The following is a 24,888-nucleotide window of genomic DNA, read 5'->3' as shown; positions in this document are numbered from 1 at the left end:
AACCACCATGATCAAAGTACAGAACAATTCCATCCCCATGAAAGTTCCCTCCAGCTGGAGCCTTGTAGCCAGTCCTTGTTCCCATACCCAGGCCTTGGCAAACACCGATCTGTTTTCTCTTTTTGTAGTCATAGGATGTCATCTTATACGTATTTTTTAAAGTGTGATACCTTTTTTTGCTATCGAATTTGGATGGAAAGAGCTAAAGAACTGTTTTATTTTCATGTCTAAAACACATCATACTAGCACGATTGCGGAGGACTTTGGATGTACATTATAAGCAAGTCTTTCTAGACGTGCATTTTAGAGGATAGATACAATATGAATTTTTACAAGTATATTTATTGTGTCCTCTGGCCATTGTGTCCATAGTTACAAGGTCTGTAAATGTCCTGATCTCAGAAAAAGGTGCTTTTTTTTTTTTTTTTGGTCTCTGTGACATTTATATAGTCTTCAATTAATGGATTCCTCCCCCTATATTTGGCTAATTTGTCAAACTTCACTTTGCTTTCCAGTTTTGACTTTTGTTGTAAATGAGCAAAAAGGAAAAAAATTCTTCATTCATGACTTGACAAATTAAATAGAGCTGCCAGAATTCTAAAGTTCTAGGATTAAAAGGATATTATTATTGCAGAAAGGCCGTATTTTATCCTAATTTAAAAGAAATATAAGAAAACCCAATTTTAAGAAAGAAGAGGTTCTAGGTTTATGATATTTCCGGTCCTTAGCAGTAGGTGCCACATATGGTATATGATGGTTAGAGAATTATAAGTATCTTTGTTTTGTTTTGAAATCAGAATTAGTGTAGCCTACAACTTGATTTGTTGTGCTGACTTACTGTTAAAATCTAGAGTTTTAAGATAATAAAAATTAATATGCCATCAGTCTTCATTTTATTCATTGCACAATTTTGATATTTTTAATGTAATTTTTATGATAAGCTTAGTTACATAAACTTATATGTATTCTATCAAGTTTTGTATGAAGTTAAATTAAAATTAGGTGATACATACTTTGAGTGATATTAGTGAATTATTTGCCTTTTACCTGGAAAAGAAATACTCTGTTTTAAAATTTGTAATGTAGCACTCTTACCTGCCATGCTCTCTTGGATAGTTGCTGTTTCACTCTATACTTTGTGTCTGTTGTTCTTGTTGGCTTTTTGCATGGAAATAAGGTGATCAACCTAGCATCTTAAAGTTGCTGAAATTATTTTGTGTTGCTATGGTTTTTTGTTGATTTTATAGAAAATTAGGTCTATTTACACATTGGCCATGGTTTCCCACATGATTGCTGATTTGTGTTAACTCCGTGCTCTAGGGAAGGACAAGAAGGGAAGCTGCAGTCTCTCTCGTGTGGACAGCACAACTTGCCTTTTCCCTGTTGAAGAAAAGGCAGTGGAATATTACTTTGCTTCTGATGCGAGGTGAGCTTCCTTCATTGGTTCAGAAAATTTCAGTAAAACTTCTCATGTTACTGAAACCAAAAGTCATTTTGTACCTATCTAGTCATCCCGTGTGGGAGAATTTTGTCGATTAGGGAAAATGTAGGTGTCCTTCTTGGAGATGGGGTTCTAAGAATACTTTTCCTCTCAATTCAAAGCCCGTAGGTCAGTTTATTGAGAAAAGAGAACAGTCCTTGAGACTTGTTCCTGCATATTTACTCTGAGCTCTTGTATTATTTTTCCTCTTCTTTCTGGAGCCTTACCCAGGTTTTTATGGGGAGGAGAGATTTTAGATTGGGGAACAGAATGGCTTAGTGTCCCACCAATTACAGTATGCTTGCTAAACCATTATAGTTTTAGTCCAATAAAGACACTTGCCTTTTTTAATTCGGAAGTAATTTGCAACATAATCATTTTTATAAAAGAAATAGTACTAGACTAAGACATTTAGAGCGAGAAATACCGTGGGATGTGTAGATGCATTTGTAAATGGAATACTAACAGTGATGAGGATCGAGTGGAATCAAGTTGCCAGCAAGCATTTGAGTCCTTCGTTGTGCCTGAAAGTGAGGGGATCTGAAGATGAGAAAGTGTCGTAGCTTAGGACTGCCGGGAATGCATCATCTCTGTGGGAGAATAAGCTTCACTGTTTCCTAATCTTTGCAGGAGTGTAGTCAGTGCTAGGATGTATCATTGTTGTCATTAAGTAGGTTTGTTACAGAATTGTTATGGCTTTAATAAACTGGAAATTGCAGAAGCTTATCATCCTTTTGTCATTCACTCATACGTTCATATTGAACATTCTGAGCAAAGCCATGTGCTAGGCTTAGGAGATAATTGTGAGTAAAAATAAAAATATACTTGTCCGAGGAGGGCCTGGCTGGCTCAGTCAGTGGAGCCTGTGACTCTTGATCTCAGGGTTGTGAGTTCGAGTCCCACGTTGGGGGTGGAGATTACTCCAAAAAAAATAAAATCTCAAAAAAAAAAGATATGTAGGGCGCCTGGGTGGCTCAGTTGGTTAAGCGACTGCCTTCGGCTCAGGTCATGATCCTGGAGTCCCGGGATCGAGTCCCGCATCGGGCTCCCGGCTCGGCGGGGAGCCTACTTCTCCCTCTGACCCTATCCCCTCTCATGCTGTTTCTCTCTCTCTCTCTCTCTCAAATAAATAAATAAATAAAATCTTTAAAAAAAAAAAAGATATGTATGTATATATATTATAAACGCTTGTCCTTGAGGAGCTTTTCCTTAATGGAGAAGACAAATTTTAATCAATCATACAAGTATAGAATTCCAACTGTGACAAGAGCGACAGAATGCCTGTAACAGGGTGACTTACCCTCCTATGGGTGAATTTCTTTAAGGGAGTGACACTTGAGAGATGAGATGTTAGGAGTTAGGTGAAGAGGTAGAGGGAGGAACATTTTCTGCAGATCAGTCTGTGAAAGCTCGGGATGGGTGTGAGTATGTCTGGAACAGAGGAAGTTTGGTGGGAGAGGAGGCTAGGGAAGGAGGTAGGGTGTGTTCAAGTGTTTTGTTGTTTTCAGAAAAGCCAAAGGAAAGCCATTAAGTGGTTTGTTGGGTGAGAGAAATGTTGGTTTGAGTTACCTGTTGGTACTCATTTTGGCAGAAACAGAGAATGGATAGAGGGGGGACTGTGGTTGGATAAGTTAGCAGGTTGCTGCAGTAGTTCAGCCAAGAGCTGATGGTAGCTTGAACTGGCTTGTGGTCGTGGACATAGAGAGAGGCTTTGAGAAATATTTAGGAGTTAAAATTGAAGGATTTTCGGGATAGAATGAGGAGGAAATAGCCACGGTTTCTGATTTGTTCGAGTCTAATTTGGTGTAGGGTGCTGCACAGAGATTCTTTTGTTCATTGTCCACAGTCACTGCCCACTGCCCTGTAGGGAATGGCTTTAGTAACCAGAAAGTTATCAGAGATACTGCAGGATGATAGATTTGTATTTTTTATTTTATATTATTTTTAAAGATTTATTTATTTATTTGAGAGAGAGAGGGAGAAGCAGAATCCCCGCTGAGCGCGGGACGACCCTGAATCATGACCTGAGCCGAAATCAAGAGTCACATGCTCAACTGACTGAGCACCCAGGTGCCCCAAGTTTGTATTTAAACTTGGTCCGTGTGTCCTAATGATGGTTTTATTTATAATAATCATCCTTGATTATTGATTGTAATATCTTCTTGAACATTTTATAGCGCCGTCATAGAACATACCAATCGTGTCATCTTTCTTGAAGATGACGATGTTGCAGCGGTGGTGGATGGCCGTCTTTCTATCCATCGGATTAAACGAACTGCAGGAGACCACCCTGGACGAGCTGTGCAGACCCTCCAGATGGAACTCCAGCAGATCATGAAGGGTGAAAGTTTTTGTCATGTGGTAGCTTGGTGTTCTTAATGGAAAGGAGACCTTCTACTTGCTGTGGTAGTGTAGGAATCTGGTGACACAGTGTTGACTGAAATCTTCCACACGATTAGTGAGGGGAGAACCCCAGGAAAAGGGATGATTCTTTGGAAAAATTACCTGCTGATCTTAAAGTAGTTCTTCAAACTAATTTGTGGTTTGTTGTTTCTAACGTTAAAAAAGAGATTGATTATTTAAATAGTAGTTGATATTTTTAAGATACTTTATAAGCATAGTTTGTGTTCTGTTCTTTATTCCTCTCTTATTCTTTCTGTGCTTCAGTTTTCTCATATATAAATAAATGGGGATAATAGGACCTGCCTCATTAAGGTTGTTTTGAGGATGAAGAGAGCTAATTGATGTATAGAGCCTTCAGAACAGTGCCTGACACACTTAGGCCTACATAGTGTTTGCTGTTGTTAACTGTTAAGATTATTTGCGGTCATGATTTTTATTCTCCTTTCTGATGGGGTCGAGGTGGGCTAAAAGCTAACATTTATTGCATAACTGCTACATGTCAGGTCTCTCCTATATTAACACACTACAGTGCTGTGAAATAGTTGCTGTTCTTATTTTACAGATGAAGGAATTTCCCTAGAGCCATTTAGGTGTTCAAGGATAGAACCATAATTTGAACCTAGATCTGACTCAGACTTAAGTCTGTACCCCTCCTCTGTTTTGTTCTAACGGCATATTTTAGGTATGAAGTTAAGAAAGCGCGTTTTCCTCATTTTTCTTCACATAGGGCAAAATGTCATATGTGAATATTGTACTCTCTTGCGTGAGCTCTTGTTTCATTTATTGAGATTATGTCACAAAAGGTAGACTTTAGTTGGTACAGATTTCTTAATTACATGAATTAATGATATAATTTATGTTACTTCAGGTAACTTCAGTTCATTTATGCAGAAGGAAATTTTTGAGCAGCCAGAGTCCGTTGTGAACACGATGAGAGGAAGAGTCAACTTTGATGACTATACTGGTAATTAAATTCACATTATTATTTCGGAGCCTCCTGTGGGTTTGGCCTCAGCAGCCTGAACGCTCAGTGCCCTTGATAGCCTCCCAGAAAGCGGTGGCTGCCAGCCGCCAGCGGTGCCCTCTTACAAGCCTTCCCGTATATTATTCCACTGAAGTGAGGTGCACTAGAGTCGTCAGAGACGTAGAGACAGAAGGTCGATGAGTGGTTGCCAGGGGCAGGGAGAGGGGACGAAGAGGGAGTCATTTAATGAGTGTAGGGTTTCAGTTTGGGAAGATGAAAAACCGTTCTGGGGACGGACGGTAGTGATGGTTGCACACCAGTGTGAATGTGCCTAATGCCATGGAGCTGTACACTCAAAAATTGTTAAAATGTTAAATTTATGCTACGCAGTATTTTACCGCAATAAAAAAGGGGAGATAATAACTAATGGTTGCCAGAGGCTGAGGGGACGGGGGTGGAGAGTGATGCTAGTGGCTGTGGGGTTTGGGACAGGTGATGAAATGGTCTAAAAGTAGATAGTGGTGATGGTTGCACAACTCTGAATATACTGAAAACCACTGATCGTACACTTTAAAAGGGTGAATTCATGGTGTATGACATATCTTAATAAGGTGGTTATAAAAAATGTAAAAACTGGCTGGAAAGTCACAATGGAAAATTGTCAAAGGAGTATTAGCATGATTTTCCTGGAGGGGGGCGTGTCCTCCAGTGTATCATTAAAAACATTTAACTTCTTTTCACTTCAGAAAACCTTTAGTGGGCACTTGCTATGTAGCAGGGATTGTTCTGGGCACTGTAAATTCCAAGAGTAGTGAGACCTGGTCCTCTCTTTGGGCAGCTTGAGATGCAGTTGCCACTTAGGATGTTGTCCTGTCTGGGCTGAAGCGATGGGGAAGGGGAGAAGAGAAGCAGGACGTGTATCTGCGGATGTGGGGAGAGGGGGCTGTTAAAGGCGGTTGAGCCGGAAGAACTGGGAGAGCAGCAGTAAGGGCCACCTATGGTATTTATGGAAGAAGGATCCGGAAAAGGATTTATTTCACAAGGGAAGACAGATAAACTTTCAGAAATTGAGAATTTTAAAAAGCACTTTTATCGATGTTATCTCCTTCTCCTTCATAAACGTTCTATAATGCAAACAGGATAGCTGTTATCTTTTTTTATTGTTAAGGAAATTGACGCTCTGTCAGTTTGATCATCTTGCCAGAGGTCACATTGCTGATCCTTTGTGGAGCCAGACTAGCCTCTGGTATTCAGCAGTGTTCCTGAACATGCTCCATCCCTGCTCCTGTCCTCTGGGCACTCTTGCTGCTTCTATTTTTGTTTTTTTTTTTAAATATTTTTTTTATTTATTAGGGAGAAAGGGGGGGCAGGGAGAGAGGGAGAGGGAGAAGCAGACTCCCCACTGAGCAGGGATCCCGATGTGGGGCTCGATCCCAGGACCCTGGGATCATGACCTGAGCCAAAGGCAGACGATTAACTGACTGAGCCACCCGGGCACCCTCTTGCTGCTTCTAGTAGCTGTGGCCCACCTTATCAGAATTAGGCTTTTCTCGAAAGCATCATCCATTCAGACCTTGGATGACTCCATTCAGAACTACCTCAAACCTCCTTCAGCTAGTAGGGAATTTGCTGGTTTTTAGGGAAATAGTTGTCACCCAGCTAATCTCACCATCTTACTTCCTGTCATTCTTGGTCATCATCTGAAATACACGTCTTTCCGATTGTCTGCTTTTATACTGAGTCATCTCCAGACTGATTTGCCATTGCATGACTTTAACCCAGCCTCTTAATATTGTTTGCTTTCTTCCCAGACCTTTGCAGTACATGCCAAGGTCTGTGGAAGAATACTATAGGCAGGGGTGCGCTTGGTCAAGGGAAGAACAGCAAGAAGGCTAGTCTGGCTGCAGTGCTTGGGTGGGAGGGACAGTACTAGGAGATAAGGTCAGAGTTAACCAGGAGACAGGGCATGTGGGCACTTGAAGACATAATAAGGAGTTTAGATTTTATTCTAAGTTATTTGGGAAGCTGCTGAAGCTTTTTGTGGTTTTATTTTTTACTTTGCTGATTTTTTAAAAAACAGAGAGATCTAATATGCCCTCTTAGTATTGAAATTTAAAAGGGAGACCATAAAGTTACTCAGAAAAATAAAAAGCAAAACATATGCTTTGGTTTTATATTATGACCAATGAAGGTAGAAAAAAGTGTGGGGAGACAGCAGGGGCAGAATAGACAGACGGAGGGTGTGTCAGAGGCAGGAGGATGCTGCCCTGGGGCGTGCATGTCTGTCTTCTCAGACAAGCCACACAGTGCCTTGGAAGTATATTCACTTGGTGGGTGCTCAGGAAATATTAGTAAATGGATGTTGAATGAAAATTTCTCACAGGTAGAAAACAAGCCTTGTGTTGAAGTATTTTTACACAAGATGCCCTTAGAAGAACCCATAAATAGCCATAGGGACAGAAAGAGGACAGACTCATTGGAAGGTTTTGAGATCATTTAATGTTTTTATTTTTATTTATTTATTTTTTTAAGATTTTTATTTATGTTTTGACAGAGGCACAGGGAGAGAGGGAACACAAGCAGGGGGAGTGGGAGAGGGAGAAGCAGGCTTCCCACAGAGCGGGGAGCCCGATGCGGGGCTCGATCCCAGGATCCTGGGATCATGACCAGAGCCGAAGGCAGACGCTTCATGACTGAGCCACCCAGGCACCCCTCATTTAATGTTTTTAAAGAATCATTCTAAAAGATGATTTTATTCAGGCTGTGTGTGGAGGACAGGCTCTAAGAGGCGGGGATAGAAGAGAGAGTAGTTAGGAGAGTGTTGCTCTGGTCCGGGGCGGAGATGTTGGACTACATGATGGCATTAGAGTCCCCCTTGGAAGGTGCGCTCACAGGACCTTTGGGGTGGTTGTAGAGAGGGATAGGAGCAGTTGAGGGCACTGCCATCTGGTTCCTGGGGGTGGCATTTACTGAGATGGGAAAGACTGAAAGGAGAGGGGGTTTTTCTTGTGTTCAGAGCACTGTTCTGGGGGTAGGGGGAACACTGTTCATGTGGGAAATGAATGTGACTAAGTCCATTTTTTCCCCGGTAGCTTAAAGAGATATAATCAGGTATAATAAAATTCACCATTGTTGATGTATAATTCTATAAGTTTTGACAAACCTCCACCACGTGATCATAACCCTAACCTCCACAGCAGCCAAGATGAAGCACAGTTCCATTGCCTTCCATACACCCTGTGCCCCTTTGTGGTCAGTCCCTTCCCCACCTCCAGCCATTAGCACCTAGTGTTCTCTCGTCTGTGCCCCTGTGGTTTTGCCATTGAGATAAATTGTAATCTAAAGAGAGGAATGGAAAAATGACCAGACAAGGTAGAGTGAGATAAAAACTGTAGGTGTGTGGGCCTGCAAGGGGGTGAGTACGGTTAGTTACAAGTTTGGGTTGGACAGTTTAATTTAGCTTTCAAAACCATGTATAATTCTTTAAAATGGTAGTGTTGTTTTCCAGATTGGCAGTGGACACTCACGAAAAGTGATTACCTATTTCCTGTGGTTCTTTCCTAAATAATTATATTCACAAACTTTTATTTCAGTGAATTTGGGCGGTTTGAAGGATCACATTAAGGAGATCCAGAGGTGTCGGCGTTTGATTCTTATTGCCTGTGGGACAAGTTACCATGCTGGTGTAGCAGTAAGTGGCTTCTTAAGATTTTAACTGTTTGATGTTGGGTATCAGAAGGTGTCTGTAACACACCATGTAAAATATGCTTTCTTAAAACATGATGTTACCTTGTTATGTTGCTAAGACAAAAATCAGGAAGGTTGGGGCAGAAATGTTAATATAGCTGCTTGGAATTATTTATCAATGGAAGATTTGCTTTGGAAAGATCTTTAGATATACAGATAGACCTGCAGTGACTTCATGGAAGGCAAAGATTGGGAAAGTTTTTCTGTAGGAGCAGTCATTAGGTTTGGTTATCATTATTTTCTTGGCTCAGACAGATGGCTGGTAACGTGTATGAACCTCAACAGGATTTTACTTGGTAGGCACATTTCTGCAAATGAAGGAAGTCTGCTTCTTGTCAGACTTTGTTCTTTATATTTTTGGAAGCTAAATTAAAAAAAAAATTATTCAGATTTTTTTCTAGTTTTACTGAGAAATAATTGACATCATTGTCTAAGTTTAAGACCTATAGCTTGATGGTTCAACTTAGATACATTGTGAAATGATGGCCACAATAGGTTCAGTTAACATCCATCTTCTCATAGAGGTACAGGAAAAACAATAGAATAAAGGAAAGAAATTTTTCTCTGTGGTGAGAATTCTTAGGATTTACCATCGTAACAGCTTTCCTATATATCCTGCAGCAGTGTTCGCTATAATCTTCATGTCGTACATTACACCTCTAGTGCTTGTTTATCTTATAACTGGAAGTTTGTACCTTTTACCACCTTCCTCCAATTCCCCTCCCCCCACCCCTACCTCTAGTAACCACAAGTCTGATCCCTTTTTCTATGAGTCTGTTTTTGTTTTGTATGGTTTTTTAGATTCCACATATAAGGGAATCATACAGTATATGTTTTTGTCTGTGATACTTATTTCACTTAGTAAAACGCCCACAGATCCATCCGTGTTGTCATAAATGGTAGGATTTCCTCATTTTTCATGGCTGAATAATATTCCTCTCTCTGTGTGTGTGTGTGTGTGTGTGTGTGTGTGTGTACTCACACCATAGCTTCTTTATCCATTCAGCAATTAGGGACACTTAAGTTGTTTTTGTATCTTGGCTTTTGTGAATAATGTTGCAATGAACATGAGGGTGCAGATACCTTTCCAAGTTAGTGTTTTCTTTACCTTTGGATATACTTCCAGAAATGGAATTGCCGGATCATATGGTAATTCTATTTTTAATCTTTTGAGGATCCACCATAGTGTTTTTCATGGTGGCTGCACCAATTTACATTCCCACCAAGAGTGCACAGGCGTTCCCTTTTCTCTACATCTACACCAGCGTTTGTTAATCTCTTGTCTTTTTGATGATGGCTATGCTAACAGACATGAGGAGATATCGCATTGTGGTTTTAATTTGCATTTCCCTAATGACTAGTGATGTTGAGCATCTTTTCATGTACCTGTTGGCTGTTTGTATATCTTCTTTGGGGAAATGTATATTCAGGTCTTTTGCCCATTTTTTAATTGGGTTGTTTTTTTCAGGTGAGTTGTATGAGTTCTTTATATGTTTTGGATATTAGTTCCTTACCAGATACATGGTTTGCAAGTATTTTTTCCTGTTCTGTATTGTGACTTTTCACTTTGTTGGTTTCTTTTGCCGTGGTTTGATGTAATCCCACCTTTTTATTTTTTATTTTGTTGCTTATGCTTTAGGTGTCATATCCAAGAAATCATCACCAAGACCCATGTCAAGAACTTTGTTCCTATGTTTTTTTCTGGGAAGTCCCTGGTTTCAGGCCTTACATTTAAGTCTTTAATCCATTTTGAATTAATTTTTGGGAAGCTGATATTCTGTATCAAAGATGTATGTTGGTTTTCAGTGCAGAAGCTTAGGAGTATAATGGTCTTTTAGTCCAATAAATCAGGATCCAGATATAGTTTTCTTATCAAGACACCATTTATAATGCTGTTGTGGTCAACTCCCGTAAGTACAGAAGACCCTTACACATTCAGTTTCTACTTCTAGAGTTGATTCCAAAGTTTATGACCTAGTGATTTGGGGGCAAAAATATCTATGATCTGCACTTGTGGGAGCCAGTCATGTAACTAGTGATGGAAACTGGGTGGTTGTCCAGCCCTTACATCTCAGTTCTCTAACCCACCTACTTCTCAGATCACATGGTCTAAAAAGGAAAGTCTAGGCAGTATTGAAGGGGAGAGTTCTAAGAAAGTGCTTGTTTCGGAGTGCCTGGGTGGCTCAGTCTTAGTTAAGCATCTGCCTTCTGCTCAGGTCATGATCCCGCATTGGGCTCCCTGCTCAGCGGGAAGCCTGCTTCTCCCTCTCCCTCTGCTGCTCCCCCTGCTTGTGCTCTCTCGCTCTGTCAAATAAATAAATAAAATCTTAAAAAAAAAAAAAGAAGAAGAAGAAAGTGCTTGTTTCAAACATGGGGAAAAAAAATAAAGACATGAGTATAAATGAAGGGATTGGCCAGTTCCCTGGTAGCTTAGATCTGTTGTTACAGAGTGAGCCCTCTATTCAGAAATTTAAAAAATGATTAAATGTTTCATCTAATGGTAAACCTGAATTTTAGGCAGAAAGTATATGCTATGTTAGAATTCTCCAGTTACGAAATTTGAGAAAATGTAAGGTTTGTTTTGTTTTGTTTTTTGGTAGATGCTGAGACTACTATAGTTAACAAACATTAGAAGTCCCTTTGGGGTTTATCATACAAAATAGTGTCGTCAGTTCTATTCTATCTGGTTTTTGGTTTTTTTGTGTGTTTTTTTGGTGGAGTCCAAAGTGAATGACACATATGCATAAATGCTTTTTTAATATATGTATCCTGAAGAATAACAATCAACTAAAATCATTCTTAGTTTGCTTTTCAAAATGTTATTTGTCTCTCGGTTTTTACAGTGACATACAATAGAATTTTTAACAGTATATTCTTTTAAGATGCAAATATGTCATGCTGTGTATTTATAAAGAGTTGCTTCCACTGAAAGAAAAAGACATTTATTAGCACAGTTACCTTGAGGTGATTTTTGTGGGGTATATTTTAAAATATCTGGTAAGTTGCTAGATTGGTATCTTTCTCTTTTTATTTTGAAGAATATAATTTCAGTGTAACATTTATATTGTAAATGAGGGGGTAGAGTTTGATTTTTGTTTGAGGAAAAACGTCCAGCATTTTAGGGTCAGTAACTTATTTATGTATAATTAGTTAAGTAAAATACAGCAATGGAAAAGATTAGTTAAAAATAAGATTTTATCTTTGAAGACTTTCTGTAAGTGATGTTATAACGTTGTTAAAAAGTGCCAAACCAAAGTTATAGAAAAAAACCATTTAGTTTACTTTTGTGGACAAGAAAGTTAAAGGGATATGAAGTAAGGAAACCTATATGTTCCTCACTCCGGTGAAGGAGGAATGCAGTGATGGGGCAAGAGATGAGTGGGGCCCTTTGCCTAAAGAAGCTTGTGATCTCCACTATAACGAAATGTATGCATCTGTAGGGCCTAAAATTTTTGCTGTCTAAAATTTATTTTTTTCTATTGTTTAATTTTAGAGTAAAAGGAATTTAGAGTAAAAGGAATTGAATTAGAATGGAAATTAGTAAAAAAAAAAAAAATGCTAAGGTGCTGTTTGATTAGAGCATACTACCCCCTACTTCATCCTCCATCCTACAAAATTTAGAAATAGTGAGCTTTCTTAAACAAGAGTTCTAAAGTGTGTTGACTTTTTTTGGAAACAGTACTAATTTATGAATACATAGTATTTTTTTAAAAAAGATTTTATTTATTTATTTGACAGAGACACAGCAAGAGAGGGAACACAAGCAGGGGGAGTGGGAGAGGGAGAAGCAGGCTTCCCGCGGAGCAGGGGGCCCGATGCGGGGCTCAATCCCAGGACCCTGAGATCATGACCTGAGCCGAAGGCAGATGCTTCATGATTGAGCCACCCAGGCTCCCGAATACATAGTACTTTTGAAGTGTTTAATTTTTCACGGGATGTTTATATACCTGTGGTTATCTCATTTTAAATCTCTCAGTGACTTGGTATTATATGAATTGTCATTTCAAGATTAGAAATTGGGAAGTTAAAGATAATATACAAGCTAACTCAGTGCTTTTTCTACTTCTCAAGACAGTTTATTTGTGTAGGTGTATTGCTTTTAAGAATACATGCATTGATAACTATCCAAAGAGACTTGTACTAAAATGCTAACAGTGCTTATATCCTGGCTGGTGGGATTTTGATTATTTTTAATGCTTTAATAGGTATTGTTTATATTTTCTAACAATGCATGTGTGTCATTTTTTTAATCAGAAAAAATAAAAAGTGTACACTGAATCTAAATAGTCCAGTGAGAATAAAGAGTATTTGAAGTCAGGTGATATGACCAAATCATCTTTTCTCTGCAGACACGTCAAGTTCTTGAAGAGCTGACTGAGTTGCCTGTTATGGTGGAGCTTGCCAGTGATTTCCTGGATAGAAACACGCCAGTTTTTCGAGATGATGTTTGCTTTTTCATTAGTCAGTCAGGTATGCTAATTTTAAAGACTTGAAGGAAAAGGAAGTCGTTCAGTTATAGCATATCTTGGCAAAAACTGATATTTAACGATAAACAGGTATTGCAGATGACCTGACAAATACAGTAATTTATATTGATATTATGTAATTCTCTGTGAATTAGTAAAATTAACACATTTTATACTCAAGGAGCTGAGTTTTCAAAGACAAAGAAAGAAAGGAGATCCTAAAAAGTAGGAACTTACTATTCAAAGTTTTACAAATTTATTAAAGTGCATGTTTTTTGTTGTTGTTTTAGACTTATTTATTTTAGAGAAAGCGTGCATGCAAGCTGTGGGGCAGCGTGGGTGGTGCAGAGAGGGGAGAGAGAGAATCTCAAGCAGACTGCCCGCTGAGCATGGAGCCTGATGTGGGGCTCGATCACAGGACCCTGAGATCATGATCTGAGCCGAACAAGAGTCGGACGCTCAACCAACTGAGCCACCCAGGCACCCCTAGTGCATGTTTTAAATTTTACTTAAAACAAATGATACTGTTGGGACGACTCAGTTGATGAAGCATCTGCCTTTGGCTCAGGTCATGATCCCAGGGTCCTGGGATTAAGTCCCACACTGGGCTCCTTGCTCAGCAGGGAACCTGCTTCTCCCTCTGCCTGCCGTTGCCCCTGCTTCTGCTCTCTCTCTCTTTCACGCTCTCTGGCAAATAAATAAGTAAAAAATCTTAAAAAAAAAAAACCAAAAACCAAAATAATACTGTTGAAAGTGAAAGTGAAACTTTTTTGTTTTTGCATCTAAGAAACAGTGTCTGCTGACTGCTCTGTGTGTTACTTTTGTCTTCCTTTTTACATAGGTGAGACAGCAGACACCCTGATGGGTCTTCGGTACTGTAAGGAGAGAGGAGCTTTAACTGTGGGGATCACGAACACCGTGGGCAGCTCCATATCGAGGGAGACAGACTGTGGCGTTCATATTAATGCTGGGCCCGAGATTGGTGTGGCCAGCACGAAGGTAAGTTCCTGACTTAGTTCTCTTGGTTATCTAATCATAGTACTGGTGGAAACACACTAATCCATACCATATAGTTCATTTGTTAGCACTTATAGAACTCCTGTAGTTTACCAATCATTGTAATTATTGTAAGGTTTAATGGTCAATAGTAGATAAAACACTTATCTTTCCGTCCCTCACTCCCATCTTAAGAGGTTAAAAGGGACAAGTGTATATAACATACATGCTGGCTGTTTCCATTCATCACTTATATTCCTCTTGCCGGTGCAGCGGGGTACATGGTAAGTCTGATGTCCTTCTTTTATTAAGTATAGTAGGGAATTAGAAAAAATAACAGATTAGAAACCTCCAGCTTAATTCTAATCATTTTTGACATTTTAATTTACATACTCATAGCTTCTAATAAATATACCAAAATATACATATTACCTGTGAAAGTTTGTAAGGGGGTGTACACTTTTTGGTATAAAATTTGCCGATTTAAAAAAATTAAAATGAGTATTATATGACAATATCTGTTTCTCCACTGTACCTGTGGACACTTAAAGCACCTTTTTTTTTAAGGCCTATTGAGACTGTTTGGCTCTTTGAAATTGGAATATCCATAAATTTAGTATTAGTAATAAAAATAAGAATCTTAAAATACAAAAGATGTTCTCTTTCCACAGTTGTATTACTCTTTATGATTTCAACATTTCTGGTTTTCTGCTTAAGCATAATATTTACTGCTGATGGTCTAATAGGATGCGTAGGTACTGGTGGATTTGATTCTAATTAAGGGTGTGTGGAAGATGATGTTAACATGTACAGAACCACATTTGAATTTTTTTCCTCTTCAGAATTTTTTTTTTTTAATTTGTGATTCTTATGTAAAAACTCTGAGGTTTTTTGTTTCTTGGTTACTTTGATGTTGCTAACACTGTAATTTACAGAAAGCTGAAACCTGAATTTTCTCCATGTGGTAATTAAAACATGTAAGATGTTTGTGCTTGGGTTTCCATTCTGTGCCTGAATAAATAACCAGCTGCCCTCAGCAGCAGCTTATGGATTTTTGGAACAGTATCCAGACAGCTTTGATCAGGGATTGGAATTCCAAGGCCCCTTTATTCACAACACATGGTGAAACAAGGCCTTCACCATAGTATATGTGGGATATGGGGTCATACCACTGAATGGGTGCTCTTGACTTACCTTTTTAAAAATCTTTCTTGAGTCTGTGTTGGTGGTATAGTGGTGAGCATAGCTGCCTTCCAGAAATCTTGCTTGAACTGTGAGCTGCCAGGGGAATTACAGTTTTTTGATTTCTAATTCTATTGTTCACAAAAACTTCAATTTTCTCAACATTTTATTAAATTTATTTTTAAGATTTTTTATTTATTAGAGAGAGCACAAGGGGGAGCTGGGAGCAGAGGGAGAGGGAGAAGCAGACTGCCCACTGAGCAGGGAGCGCAAAGTGGGGCTTGATCCCAGGACCCTGAGATTGTGAGCCGAGCGGAGGGAAGCAGATGCTTAACCATATGAGCCACCCAGGCGTCACTTCTCAACATTTTATTATGATTATTTTCAAACACACAGCGAAGTTAAAGGAATTTCATATTAACACCCATATACGCATCACCTAGATTCTACCATTTTTTTCAGTTCTGTTGAGGTATAAATTTCACCACCGTAACATTCACCAATATTCAGTGTATAGTTTTAGTAAATTTGGCTGTGTAACTGTCACCACAGTCCTGTTTTAGAAGACTAACTCACTTGAAAAAAGTTCCTTTTTGCCTTTTTACAGTCAACCCCCACTCCTACCTCTCAGCCTCAGCCCGAGGCAGCTACAATTGCTTTCTCTTGCTACACTATGTCATCTTCCAGAAATTTCTTATAAATTGGATTGTATAATACAGGTCTTTTGTGTCTGGCTCCTTCTGTTTAACATATGGTGAAACAAGGGTTTCACCATTGATGTTTTTGAGTTTTTTTTTCATGTTGTTATTTCTAGCAGTAGCTCTCTTTCTTGCAGGTCCTTTTTTAAAAATCTTTTTATTTTGAAATAACTATAGGGTTTATAGGAAATTGCAAAGATAGTAGAGAAGTCCATGTACTTCTTACCCAGTTTCCCCCAATGGTTACGTCTTTTTTTTTTTTTTTTGGTTACATCTTGTATAAGAAAAAAAAACATCTTTTCATAGCACATACTTTAATTAATGTCTTTAAAAAAATAGCTCCCTTAAAAATTTTAGTAAGTATGGCAGTTTAGTCTTACTTTAATTTTTCTTGGACTCCAAAGTAATTTTGTTTTCTTCAACTGCCTTAGACATTCTGGGCTTGGAGTTAACAAAAGTTTTGCAATGTTTAGTCATAGAGCGTTTCTGAATGGCAAATATAAGTTTATATGTTAATAGGTGATCAAAGAAGTTCATCATTGGTCCTAATCCCTGGCCCTGTGATGGACCTAGCCTAAGAATTCTATAATCTTGTTTATAAATCCCGAACTTCACCTGAAAAACTCAGGGTTAGAGAGATTACTAAGTTTCTCATAATAACAGACCATAGACAGTTTGATATTTCTGTAAGAATTGATGGGCATAAGTGTGCAGATGTAGCAGTTTTTTATGTTATTGCAGGTGTTTAAAATTTAACCACAGTACTGACTTATGTTGATTTTTAAAAATAAACTGATACAAGCTTTTGGCTGAATATAAAGTAAAACCAAGTTTAAAAGTTCAGAGTCAACATTTTCCTGGTAAATTCTTTCAAACCTCAGTAAATTCTAAGTGTGAGGTGTAACTTACTTTTCTCATAATTGGTTTTCTGGTATATATTGGTGAAATGAAAACCATGAAATTGGAAATTAAGCTGTAATGGAAATGCAATGGAAAAATGTATCCGTTAAAGCTATTTAATATTTATACTTAAAAATCAGTGTTGAGATGTCTTAAGTCCAAATAAGGAAACATTACTCTGTAGAGTAATATTTTTAGTCGTGGGCTCGAGGAACTGGAACTCATCTGATTGGTTTGAGTTGGAAAGAGTTTAGGTATGCCAGGGGTCCCAGATATTGGGTCTCTCCCCCTGTCCTGATCATATGTTTTGTGATTAATTGGTTTATTGAAAAGTAAGCATCAGTAGGAAAAGGTAGACTGGAAGGGATTGCAATTTAGAATACAGATGTGCTCATTAGCCTGAAGGCAAGAGACTGCAAATCCACACTGGTGCTATGGGGAAAAAATCCCAGTCTTCTGGTAGATCACATCATAGCACAGGGACAGGTAGCTGTGGAGAAATGTATGAGCAGCTGACCGCTGTGAGGCTCAGCAAGAAGAAGTAGGTAGTCTCATTTAACTACTGGGAAGGTCAGGAGCATTAGCAGATTGTGATTTCATTATACAGGAGGCTCATTATCCTCCTATTATGACAGGAAAATAGTCACTTATGAAGTGATTCCTTATCCAGAGAAGAGTAATAGAAATTCAGCCTATAATCTACAAGAAAACCCAGAGTAAATTTCCTATGTTAAAATTATACATAATACTGCAGCTGGCCACACCACAATAGTCCTGATGATTCAATAATAAAAATATAAATAAGAAAACATATGCCTGAAATGTAAAATTTAGTTTCTTTAAATAGCTGGTGAATTAAAAAGGTATCAGAACTACTGTAAAAAAGACTTAGTACAGGGGTGCCTGGGTGACTCAGTCAGTTGAGCGTCTGTCTCTTGATCTCAGCTCAGGTCATGATCTCAGGTTCCTGAGATGGAGCCCTGCTTTGGGCTCTGTGCTCAGCAGGGAGTCAGTCTGCTTGAGATTCGCTCTCTCTCTCTCCCTGCCCCTGTCCCGCCCTGTGCGTGCATGCTCTCTCTCACATAAATAAATCTTTAAAAAAAAAAAAAAAGGTAAAAGGAAACCCAATAAAGCAGAAGGAGACTAATAATAGAGAAGAGTAAATGAAATAAGATTCTCCTTATTTGCAATTGATATGATGGACTCCTGTAGAGCTTAAAAATAGCAAGTCTTAAAGATTTCTTAGAATGAGGAAGAATTCGTATAAAGTGTTTTATATAAAATACATACAAATATTTTCTCTATAAACTGACAGTGGCTACTTAGAAGAAATATGGGGGTGTGTGTTTGGAGGCGGATTCTATTTTCAATAGCGATAAAAATGCTTAAAAATAACTTTACCAAGCACTGTATAAGATGCTCCATAAACACTTGTTGAATAGATGAAAACTATATAACTTTATAGACTTTTAGGTTTTTACCACAAATTGATAGAAATACCATACTTCTGGATGGGAAGGTTGTTTTGTAAAGAAATGGCAGATCTGTGGGACAGAATCAGTTCTGCAATGTGACTCTAGGGTATCAGAGGACTGAGACTATAGAAAATGGCACAAGCCAATAGAGAAAGGGTGGGCGAAATGGAGGGAAAATTGGCTATTTATAAGAATAAAAACACAAGTTAACACCTTGCACTAAAATCAATTTCAGATGGACTAAAAAGAAAAAAATCAAAAAGAGACAATGAAAACAATAGAATTAAGAAAATTTAATAATACTTAACTGATGTTAGGATGGAAGGATTAAGCTTAAAAATACTACTTAAAAGTTAAAAAAATAAAACTTTTAATTTAATAAACACCATTATAAAAGGTTTAACCCAAACTGGGAAAAAGTATTTGAAACATAACAGTAAAGACCTTCCTAACACCAACTAAGAACAAACAAAAAAACCCAAAAACTCCAAGTCCAGAAACAAGAACATATAGTCAGTTCTTAAAAGAGAAAACATAAATGGCTGATGAACATGAAAACAGTCTTTTCAGATTTAAGATATGATATGTATGATAAAGTAGTAGTGAGAGACCATTGTCTAGCAGACAAATGGTATAAATTTATTAAAAAGATAATTTTCAGTATTGCAAAGAATGTGGCAAAACACTCATCTCTCACATTCTCATACAGCTAATGGGAATGAAAATAGTCTTGGTAGTTGACTGCATGTTTTAAAACATTCACAGTTCTCTATCCTAGGAAAATAAATGTCTCTTAGTTCAAGCTTTTATCAGTAAAAGTTTGTTTTGAGCCTGTGTGTCAGGGATTATGCTGAATGCTTTACGTTGGTCTCATTTAATTCTCATCAGAATCTTGTAAATGTACCTTTAACAGATGGGCCATCTGACACCTAAAGAGATGAAAAACTACTCTGGTTTCAAAACTGCATATCAAACACTAGTAAACAAGAAAGAAGGCACTCTTCCTTGGGAAAGTGCTTGCAATTATATTAAGAATAAGAGCAAGTTATAAAATTATACTTACCAATTAATTTTCTTAACTTTTTAAAGAAAGAAGAAAGGCAGTAAAGATTAGGAGGCGGTATTCACAAATGCTATAATACCATGTTATTAAAATTAATTATTCCTAAGAATGATGATGATTCTTATTTCTACCCACTTTTCTACAATTAAGGTTAAAAAATTTTTTTTGAGCTGAACTGGAAAAAAAAAAGGTGGGAGTGAGGAAAAAGCGATAGGCAAAGGTGAAAAAAAAATCAAAGAACAATCAAAAAAAAAAAAAAAACAACAACCAGCAAAGCCAGTACAAGTACCTTAGGGAATGTCCTTCAATGCTTTGCTTTTGACTTATATGAAAAACCTAATCTGGTTATGCATGTGCAGATTTACACTCTGCTCACCTTCCTTTGCATGTTTCTGTTCCTTTCTGAGGGTGTTAGGGATTTGGTAAGCATCCAGATTATAAGGAACTTTTGTATTTGGAAATAAAAGTTAAGTCATTTGTTCAAATTCAGAAAAGGAGAATAGTGATAGATTTCCCAAGTACTGGTTCAGTTTGCTGTCAGCTAACACTGTTTTTTTTAAATGGACAATATATATTTATAAAACCAATGGGAGGGAATTCTTTATTTTCATCTTTTTTTTAATTAAAAATTCCAAGTTCTTAAAATGCAACTGCAACTAGTTCTGCTTTTCTGTGGTGTTCCAGGCTTACACCAGCCAGTTTGTATCCCTTGTCATGTTTGCCCTCATGATGTGTGATGACAGGATCTCCATGCAAGAGAGACGCAAAGAGATCATGCTTGGATTGAAGCGGCTGCCTGGTACGAAGATCTCACACAGTAGATTTTTGTTGTCTAAGGGAGTGGCTAATGGGTGAAGTCTCTTCTTGTCCTTGAAGCTGTGGCTTTTAGCTACTTAGTCAAAAAGATCTTTCTTCTTTGGCACCTATGTGTTTAAAAATCCTTTACTGATATCACAGAATAGAAACATTGGTCTTTTGTTGGTTGCTGCCAATATATCATTGTTATTATATCAGTTCAGTTTATTGCCCTTTTTTCATAGACTTTGTTAATATTACTTCTTAACAGATTTGATTAAGGAAGTACTGAGCATGGATGATGAAATTCAGAAACTGGCAACAGAACTTTATCATCAGAAGTCAGTCTTGATAATGGGACGTGGCTATCATTATGCTACTTGTCTTGAAGGGGCACTGGTAAGTCTTCTCACTTATAATTATGTCTGTGGACTTAAGGACCTGGTACACAGTCATACTTTTAGATCCAGTGAAATAGGTGGGACTTTTGAAAATGTCTCTGTATTTATGCACTCTGATTTGTTATCTTGAGAAAGGGTCACACAATATTCAAAAGTGAATATCAAGAAAAGTACATTTTACCACCATGATTTGGGTTTAGCAAGTTACTTGGGTTAATTTGTTCTCCAAATGTTAATAAATAAAAGATTAAATTCTCTAGGTGTGGGATTTCATTGAAGTAAACATGAGGCAAGTAAAAGAACAGTTACAGAGTAATAGGAATATATTCATGATCACCTAAAATCTTCACAAAGTTTTTGTGGTTTTAAAATTTCTAATTAATGAACAAACTTCCAGTTACTTGTTGATAGTTCAGAAATAATCTATTAACCTATATTTACAGGTCAGAGGTCCTTTTATACTTTTGGATAAATAGTGACTTCAGACAACAGATTTTTTTTTTTAAGATTTTATTTATTTGACACAGAGAGAGATAGTGGGAGAGAGCACAATCAGGGAGCGAGGGAGAAGCAGTCTCCCTGGTGAGCAAGGAGCCCGACTTGGGGCTCGATCCCAGGACCCTGGGATCATGACCTGAGCCAAAGGCAGATGCTTAACCAACTGAGCCACCCACGCGTCCCTGGACAGCAGATGTTTTATGTAATATTTACGTAAGAATGGGTTTTTGAATAACAGACTGAAGACTAATCTAGTTCTTTCCTGTTAGAAAATCAAAGAAATCACTTACATGCACTCTGAAGGCATCCTTGCTGGTGAACTGAAACATGGCCCTCTGGCTTTGGTGGATAAGTTGATGCCTGTCATCATGATTATCATGAGAGATCACACTTACGCCAAGTGTCAGAATGCTCTTCAGCAGGTGGTTGCCAGGCAGGTAAGTAGGGGCTGCTGGGAGGGCGCTGGGAATTATCTAAGAGTTGGGTCACTAAAGCTTATTTGAATTTCATGACATTTAAAGTGATAGACCAGTGCCTAGTGGGAGGCTTACAAAACATGTTGAGGTTTACGTGTGAAGAATCTGAGATACTCAAGAGTTTTGACAGGACCCAGCTCCTAGATCTCATAATAAGCAGAACCAAGACCAAAACTGAGGTCCTAGTCTCCAGATCCTCTCCTCTCTCTTAGTGTATGCTGCTCCCTTTTAAGTTAATATTCTTAAAAGTATATTTCAGGAGAAACTGGGTTTTACGTTAATATTACAGGTGTTGTGCTTAACTGTGTTTTCTTCAGATCATTTGGCTTTTCTATAAAGCCCTGAAGATAACTAGTAACTGAGCTCGGTATTTCTCAGTTGTGTGAGTTTAAACAAATTACAGAATCCCACAAGGTTTCCGTTTCCTTGGCTGCAAGTGAGCTCAATCTGAGTTATCCCTAGGATTGTGAGTCAGGGAGGCCACGTGTATATGTGCAGTGCAGAATTTGCACGTTCATGTGCAACAGCTCTGCCTTTGCTTACCAGTGATTTTGTGTGTGTGTGTTTCTTTCCCAGGGACGCCCAGTGGTGATTTGTGATAAGGAAGATACGGAGACCATTAAGAACACAAACAGAACAATCAAGGTACCCCACTCAGTGGACTGCTTGCAAGGCATTCTCAGCGTGATCCCCTTACAGCTGCTGGCTTTCCACCTTGCTGTGCTGAGAGGCTATGATGTAAGTGATGGGCCCCTGGAGAAATCTTGAGTTCACGTTTTACCTGGTTCACTCTTAGTTTTCCTTCTAAATTTTTAGCAATAGCATTTGAGAAATCCTTCAGATATTTATCTGTCACCTGTTACATTTGCACGGCCCAGTGTGTAGGTTACGTCATAACCTTTTCTTACCCGCTGAACCTGAAGGAACCTTGGAGCCTACCTCTATGATTGGAGATTTACCTCCCTGGGGAGTCTCCATGTGTTTTCTGTTTCCTTCCGGGTGGCTGGCAGTTCTTTGTTTGGGACGCCCCCGCACATTGCAGGACTTAGCATTCCCAGTCTCCCGGTCATCATGACAGCCCAACATCCTGCTGTTACACACAAATCATAAATCACTACCAACTGGCATTTCTAGTAAGAAAGGATTTAACGTGGGGAATTGGGCTTACACAGCCATTAGAAGAAGGCCTGGGGAAAGGCAGGGGAGGGAGGCCCCTGTGCCATCCGCCAGGGTAGGAATTGCAAGGAGCCACTACTTTTGGGGGTCTCGGCTGCTGTAGCACCAGGGTGGGCCACTGCCAGAAAGATTCGTGGAAGCTGTTGGCCAGTCTTACATTGGCTGCCTGAGGCCCGTGACCCTCCAAGTGGGCTGCCCCTTTTATAGAGGACCAGAGAAGCACTTCCTGTGCTGAACTGGCTCCTTTAGAATGCTTTTCCCTCATTTCAAGATTCTTAAGATACATTATTTGACTCTATTTTCTTTTTTTTTTTTTTTAAAGATTTTATTTATTTATTTGACAGAGACACAGCGAGAGAGGGAACACAAGCAGTGGGAGTGGGGGAGGGAGAAGCAGGCTTCCCACCAAGCAGGGAGCCCGATGCGGGGCTCGATCCCAGGACCCTGGGATCATGACCTGAGCCAAAGGCAGACGCTCAACGACTGAGCCACCCCGGTGCCCCTTGACTCTATTTTCTTCTTTCTTTCTTTTTTTTTTTTTTAAAGGTTTTATTTATTTGACAGAGAGCACAAGCAGAGGGGGAGAGAGGGAGAAGGAGGCTCCCTGCTTAGCAAGGAGCCCGATGTGGGACTTGATCCCAGGACCCTGGGATCATGACCCGGGCCGAAGGCAGCTGCTTAACTGACTGAGCCACCTAGGCGTCCCTTGACTCTATTTGTAATGTTAGTTTTCTGTAGTCTGTAATGAAGATGGTTGAGGAACATGTTGTTTTCTGGTTTTATACGCAAAAGTAATTTGCTTAGAGTCACTGCTCCTCTCCCCCCAATCTATACAGTCTTTCAAATATTGCTTCTTTTGCAGGTTGATTTTCCCCGGAATCTTGCCAAATCTGTAACTGTAGAGTGAGGAGCGTCTGCAACTCTGGGCGATTGAGCAACACAAGACACCTTTTGTATTTAACACCTTGATTTAAAATTCACCCTTTGAAGCCTTTTTTAGTAAATCCTTATTTATATATCGGTTATAATTATTCCACTCAATTTGTGATTTTTGTGAAATTACCTCATATTTTTCCAGTAATTTGTGGGGGAGTTTAAATAATGGAATTTATATTGGAATCGTTACCACAGAGATTTAGCTCTCATTTTCTTTAAAGGATGCTGGGTGTTGGATTTCTGGGCCCTTCACTTCAGTCTGGGAGAATTGTGTGTTTTTAGAATAATTGGCCTCTGTTTTACCATGCTTCTATTCATTCAGCCCAAAGAAAGTGGTGTAGTACATTTAATTTGGAATATCTAAAGCCAGTGGCAATGTATGCTAATGATTGGACATTTAATTAAGGTTTTGTTAAGTTTACATATAAAGAGAAGATGCTGTGATTTGTTTTTAAATTTGTGTTTTGTTTTTAAATCAAACTGTAGAACTTAAAAACTGAAAGCTTTTCTTGGTGGGATTTCTATGTAAATTAGGTTAACCTGAGTGTCTCAGACCTGTTGCTTGTTATCTGGAGGTCGAGTTAATGTAGGAAGCTCGAGTATGGTAGTACATTGGTTTTCTCCACTCTTAACAGCAAGTATTTGCACAATTTCATAGCAGAAACTTTAAATTTGAGCTGCTTTGGACAACTGACAACATATGTTTTCTTGTGAAGATGGGGGACCTCCAGGTGGGGTGTCCTACTCCTAGTTTTTCCATCTTCTAAAACTGATTTTTATTTCCTTGTATCTGTAGTTTTTTGTTTCATGTGTTTTTTTTAATGACTTGTTCTTTGAAATCACCACACAAAGTTGCTGTCATATGTCTGAGATTAAATCAGTACTGATACATGTAGAATTCTCTACTTTTTGTCCCAAGGAAAAATTTCCTGCAGTGAATTTTAACTTTTTACTGCCTTTTTGCATAAAACTAGTACCATCCTGCCAGTTGGAAGTTCTTTGTAGTTTGGAAGATTTGCAGGTCTTTTGACTAATCATTTGACTATAAATGTATATGCTGAGCTAGGCTTAGAGAAAGAAAGCTGTATGCTTTACACTGATGCTAGTGAAGGATTGCATTGAATATAGTATTATTTCCTAGGTATATTTCTCTATTGTCTGTGTTTTACCCCTGAAATATATTTAGGAATGAAGAAGATACAAATAAGTAAAGTGATATCAAGGTGCCTTCA

At 38.5% G+C, this 24,888-nt stretch overlaps 1 protein-coding gene across 1 annotated transcript in view; it reads left to right on the top strand.

The window, feature by feature from the left end:
• Positions 1-24,565, top strand: part of GFPT1 (glutamine--fructose-6-phosphate transaminase 1) — a 52,066-nt gene extending 27,501 nt beyond the window's left edge. The window contains exons 9-19 of the mRNA XM_081833622.1: positions 1,321-1,426; positions 3,658-3,821; positions 4,752-4,847; positions 8,441-8,538; positions 12,944-13,064; positions 13,902-14,059; positions 20,059-20,173; positions 20,441-20,568; positions 21,338-21,505; positions 22,121-22,282; positions 23,583-24,565. Of these exons, the coding sequence (XP_081689748.1) occupies positions 1,321-1,426; positions 3,658-3,821; positions 4,752-4,847; positions 8,441-8,538; positions 12,944-13,064; positions 13,902-14,059; positions 20,059-20,173; positions 20,441-20,568; positions 21,338-21,505; positions 22,121-22,282; positions 23,583-23,627 (1,361 nt within the window). The 3' untranslated portion in view covers positions 23,628-24,565. The remainder of the gene's footprint in view (positions 1-1,320; positions 1,427-3,657; positions 3,822-4,751; positions 4,848-8,440; positions 8,539-12,943; positions 13,065-13,901; positions 14,060-20,058; positions 20,174-20,440; positions 20,569-21,337; positions 21,506-22,120; positions 22,283-23,582) is intronic.
• Positions 24,566-24,888: the final 323 nt, after the last annotated feature.

The sequence above is a fragment of the Leptonychotes weddellii genome, chromosome 10, assembly GCF_054177405.1.
Source record: "Leptonychotes weddellii isolate Sample4059 chromosome 10, ASM5417740v2, whole genome shotgun sequence".
NCBI classification, from domain to species: Eukaryota; Metazoa; Chordata; class Mammalia; order Carnivora; family Phocidae; genus Leptonychotes; species Leptonychotes weddellii.
Note: the sequence above shows the minus strand (reverse complement) of the source record. Positions and strands in the feature narration are given on the sequence as shown.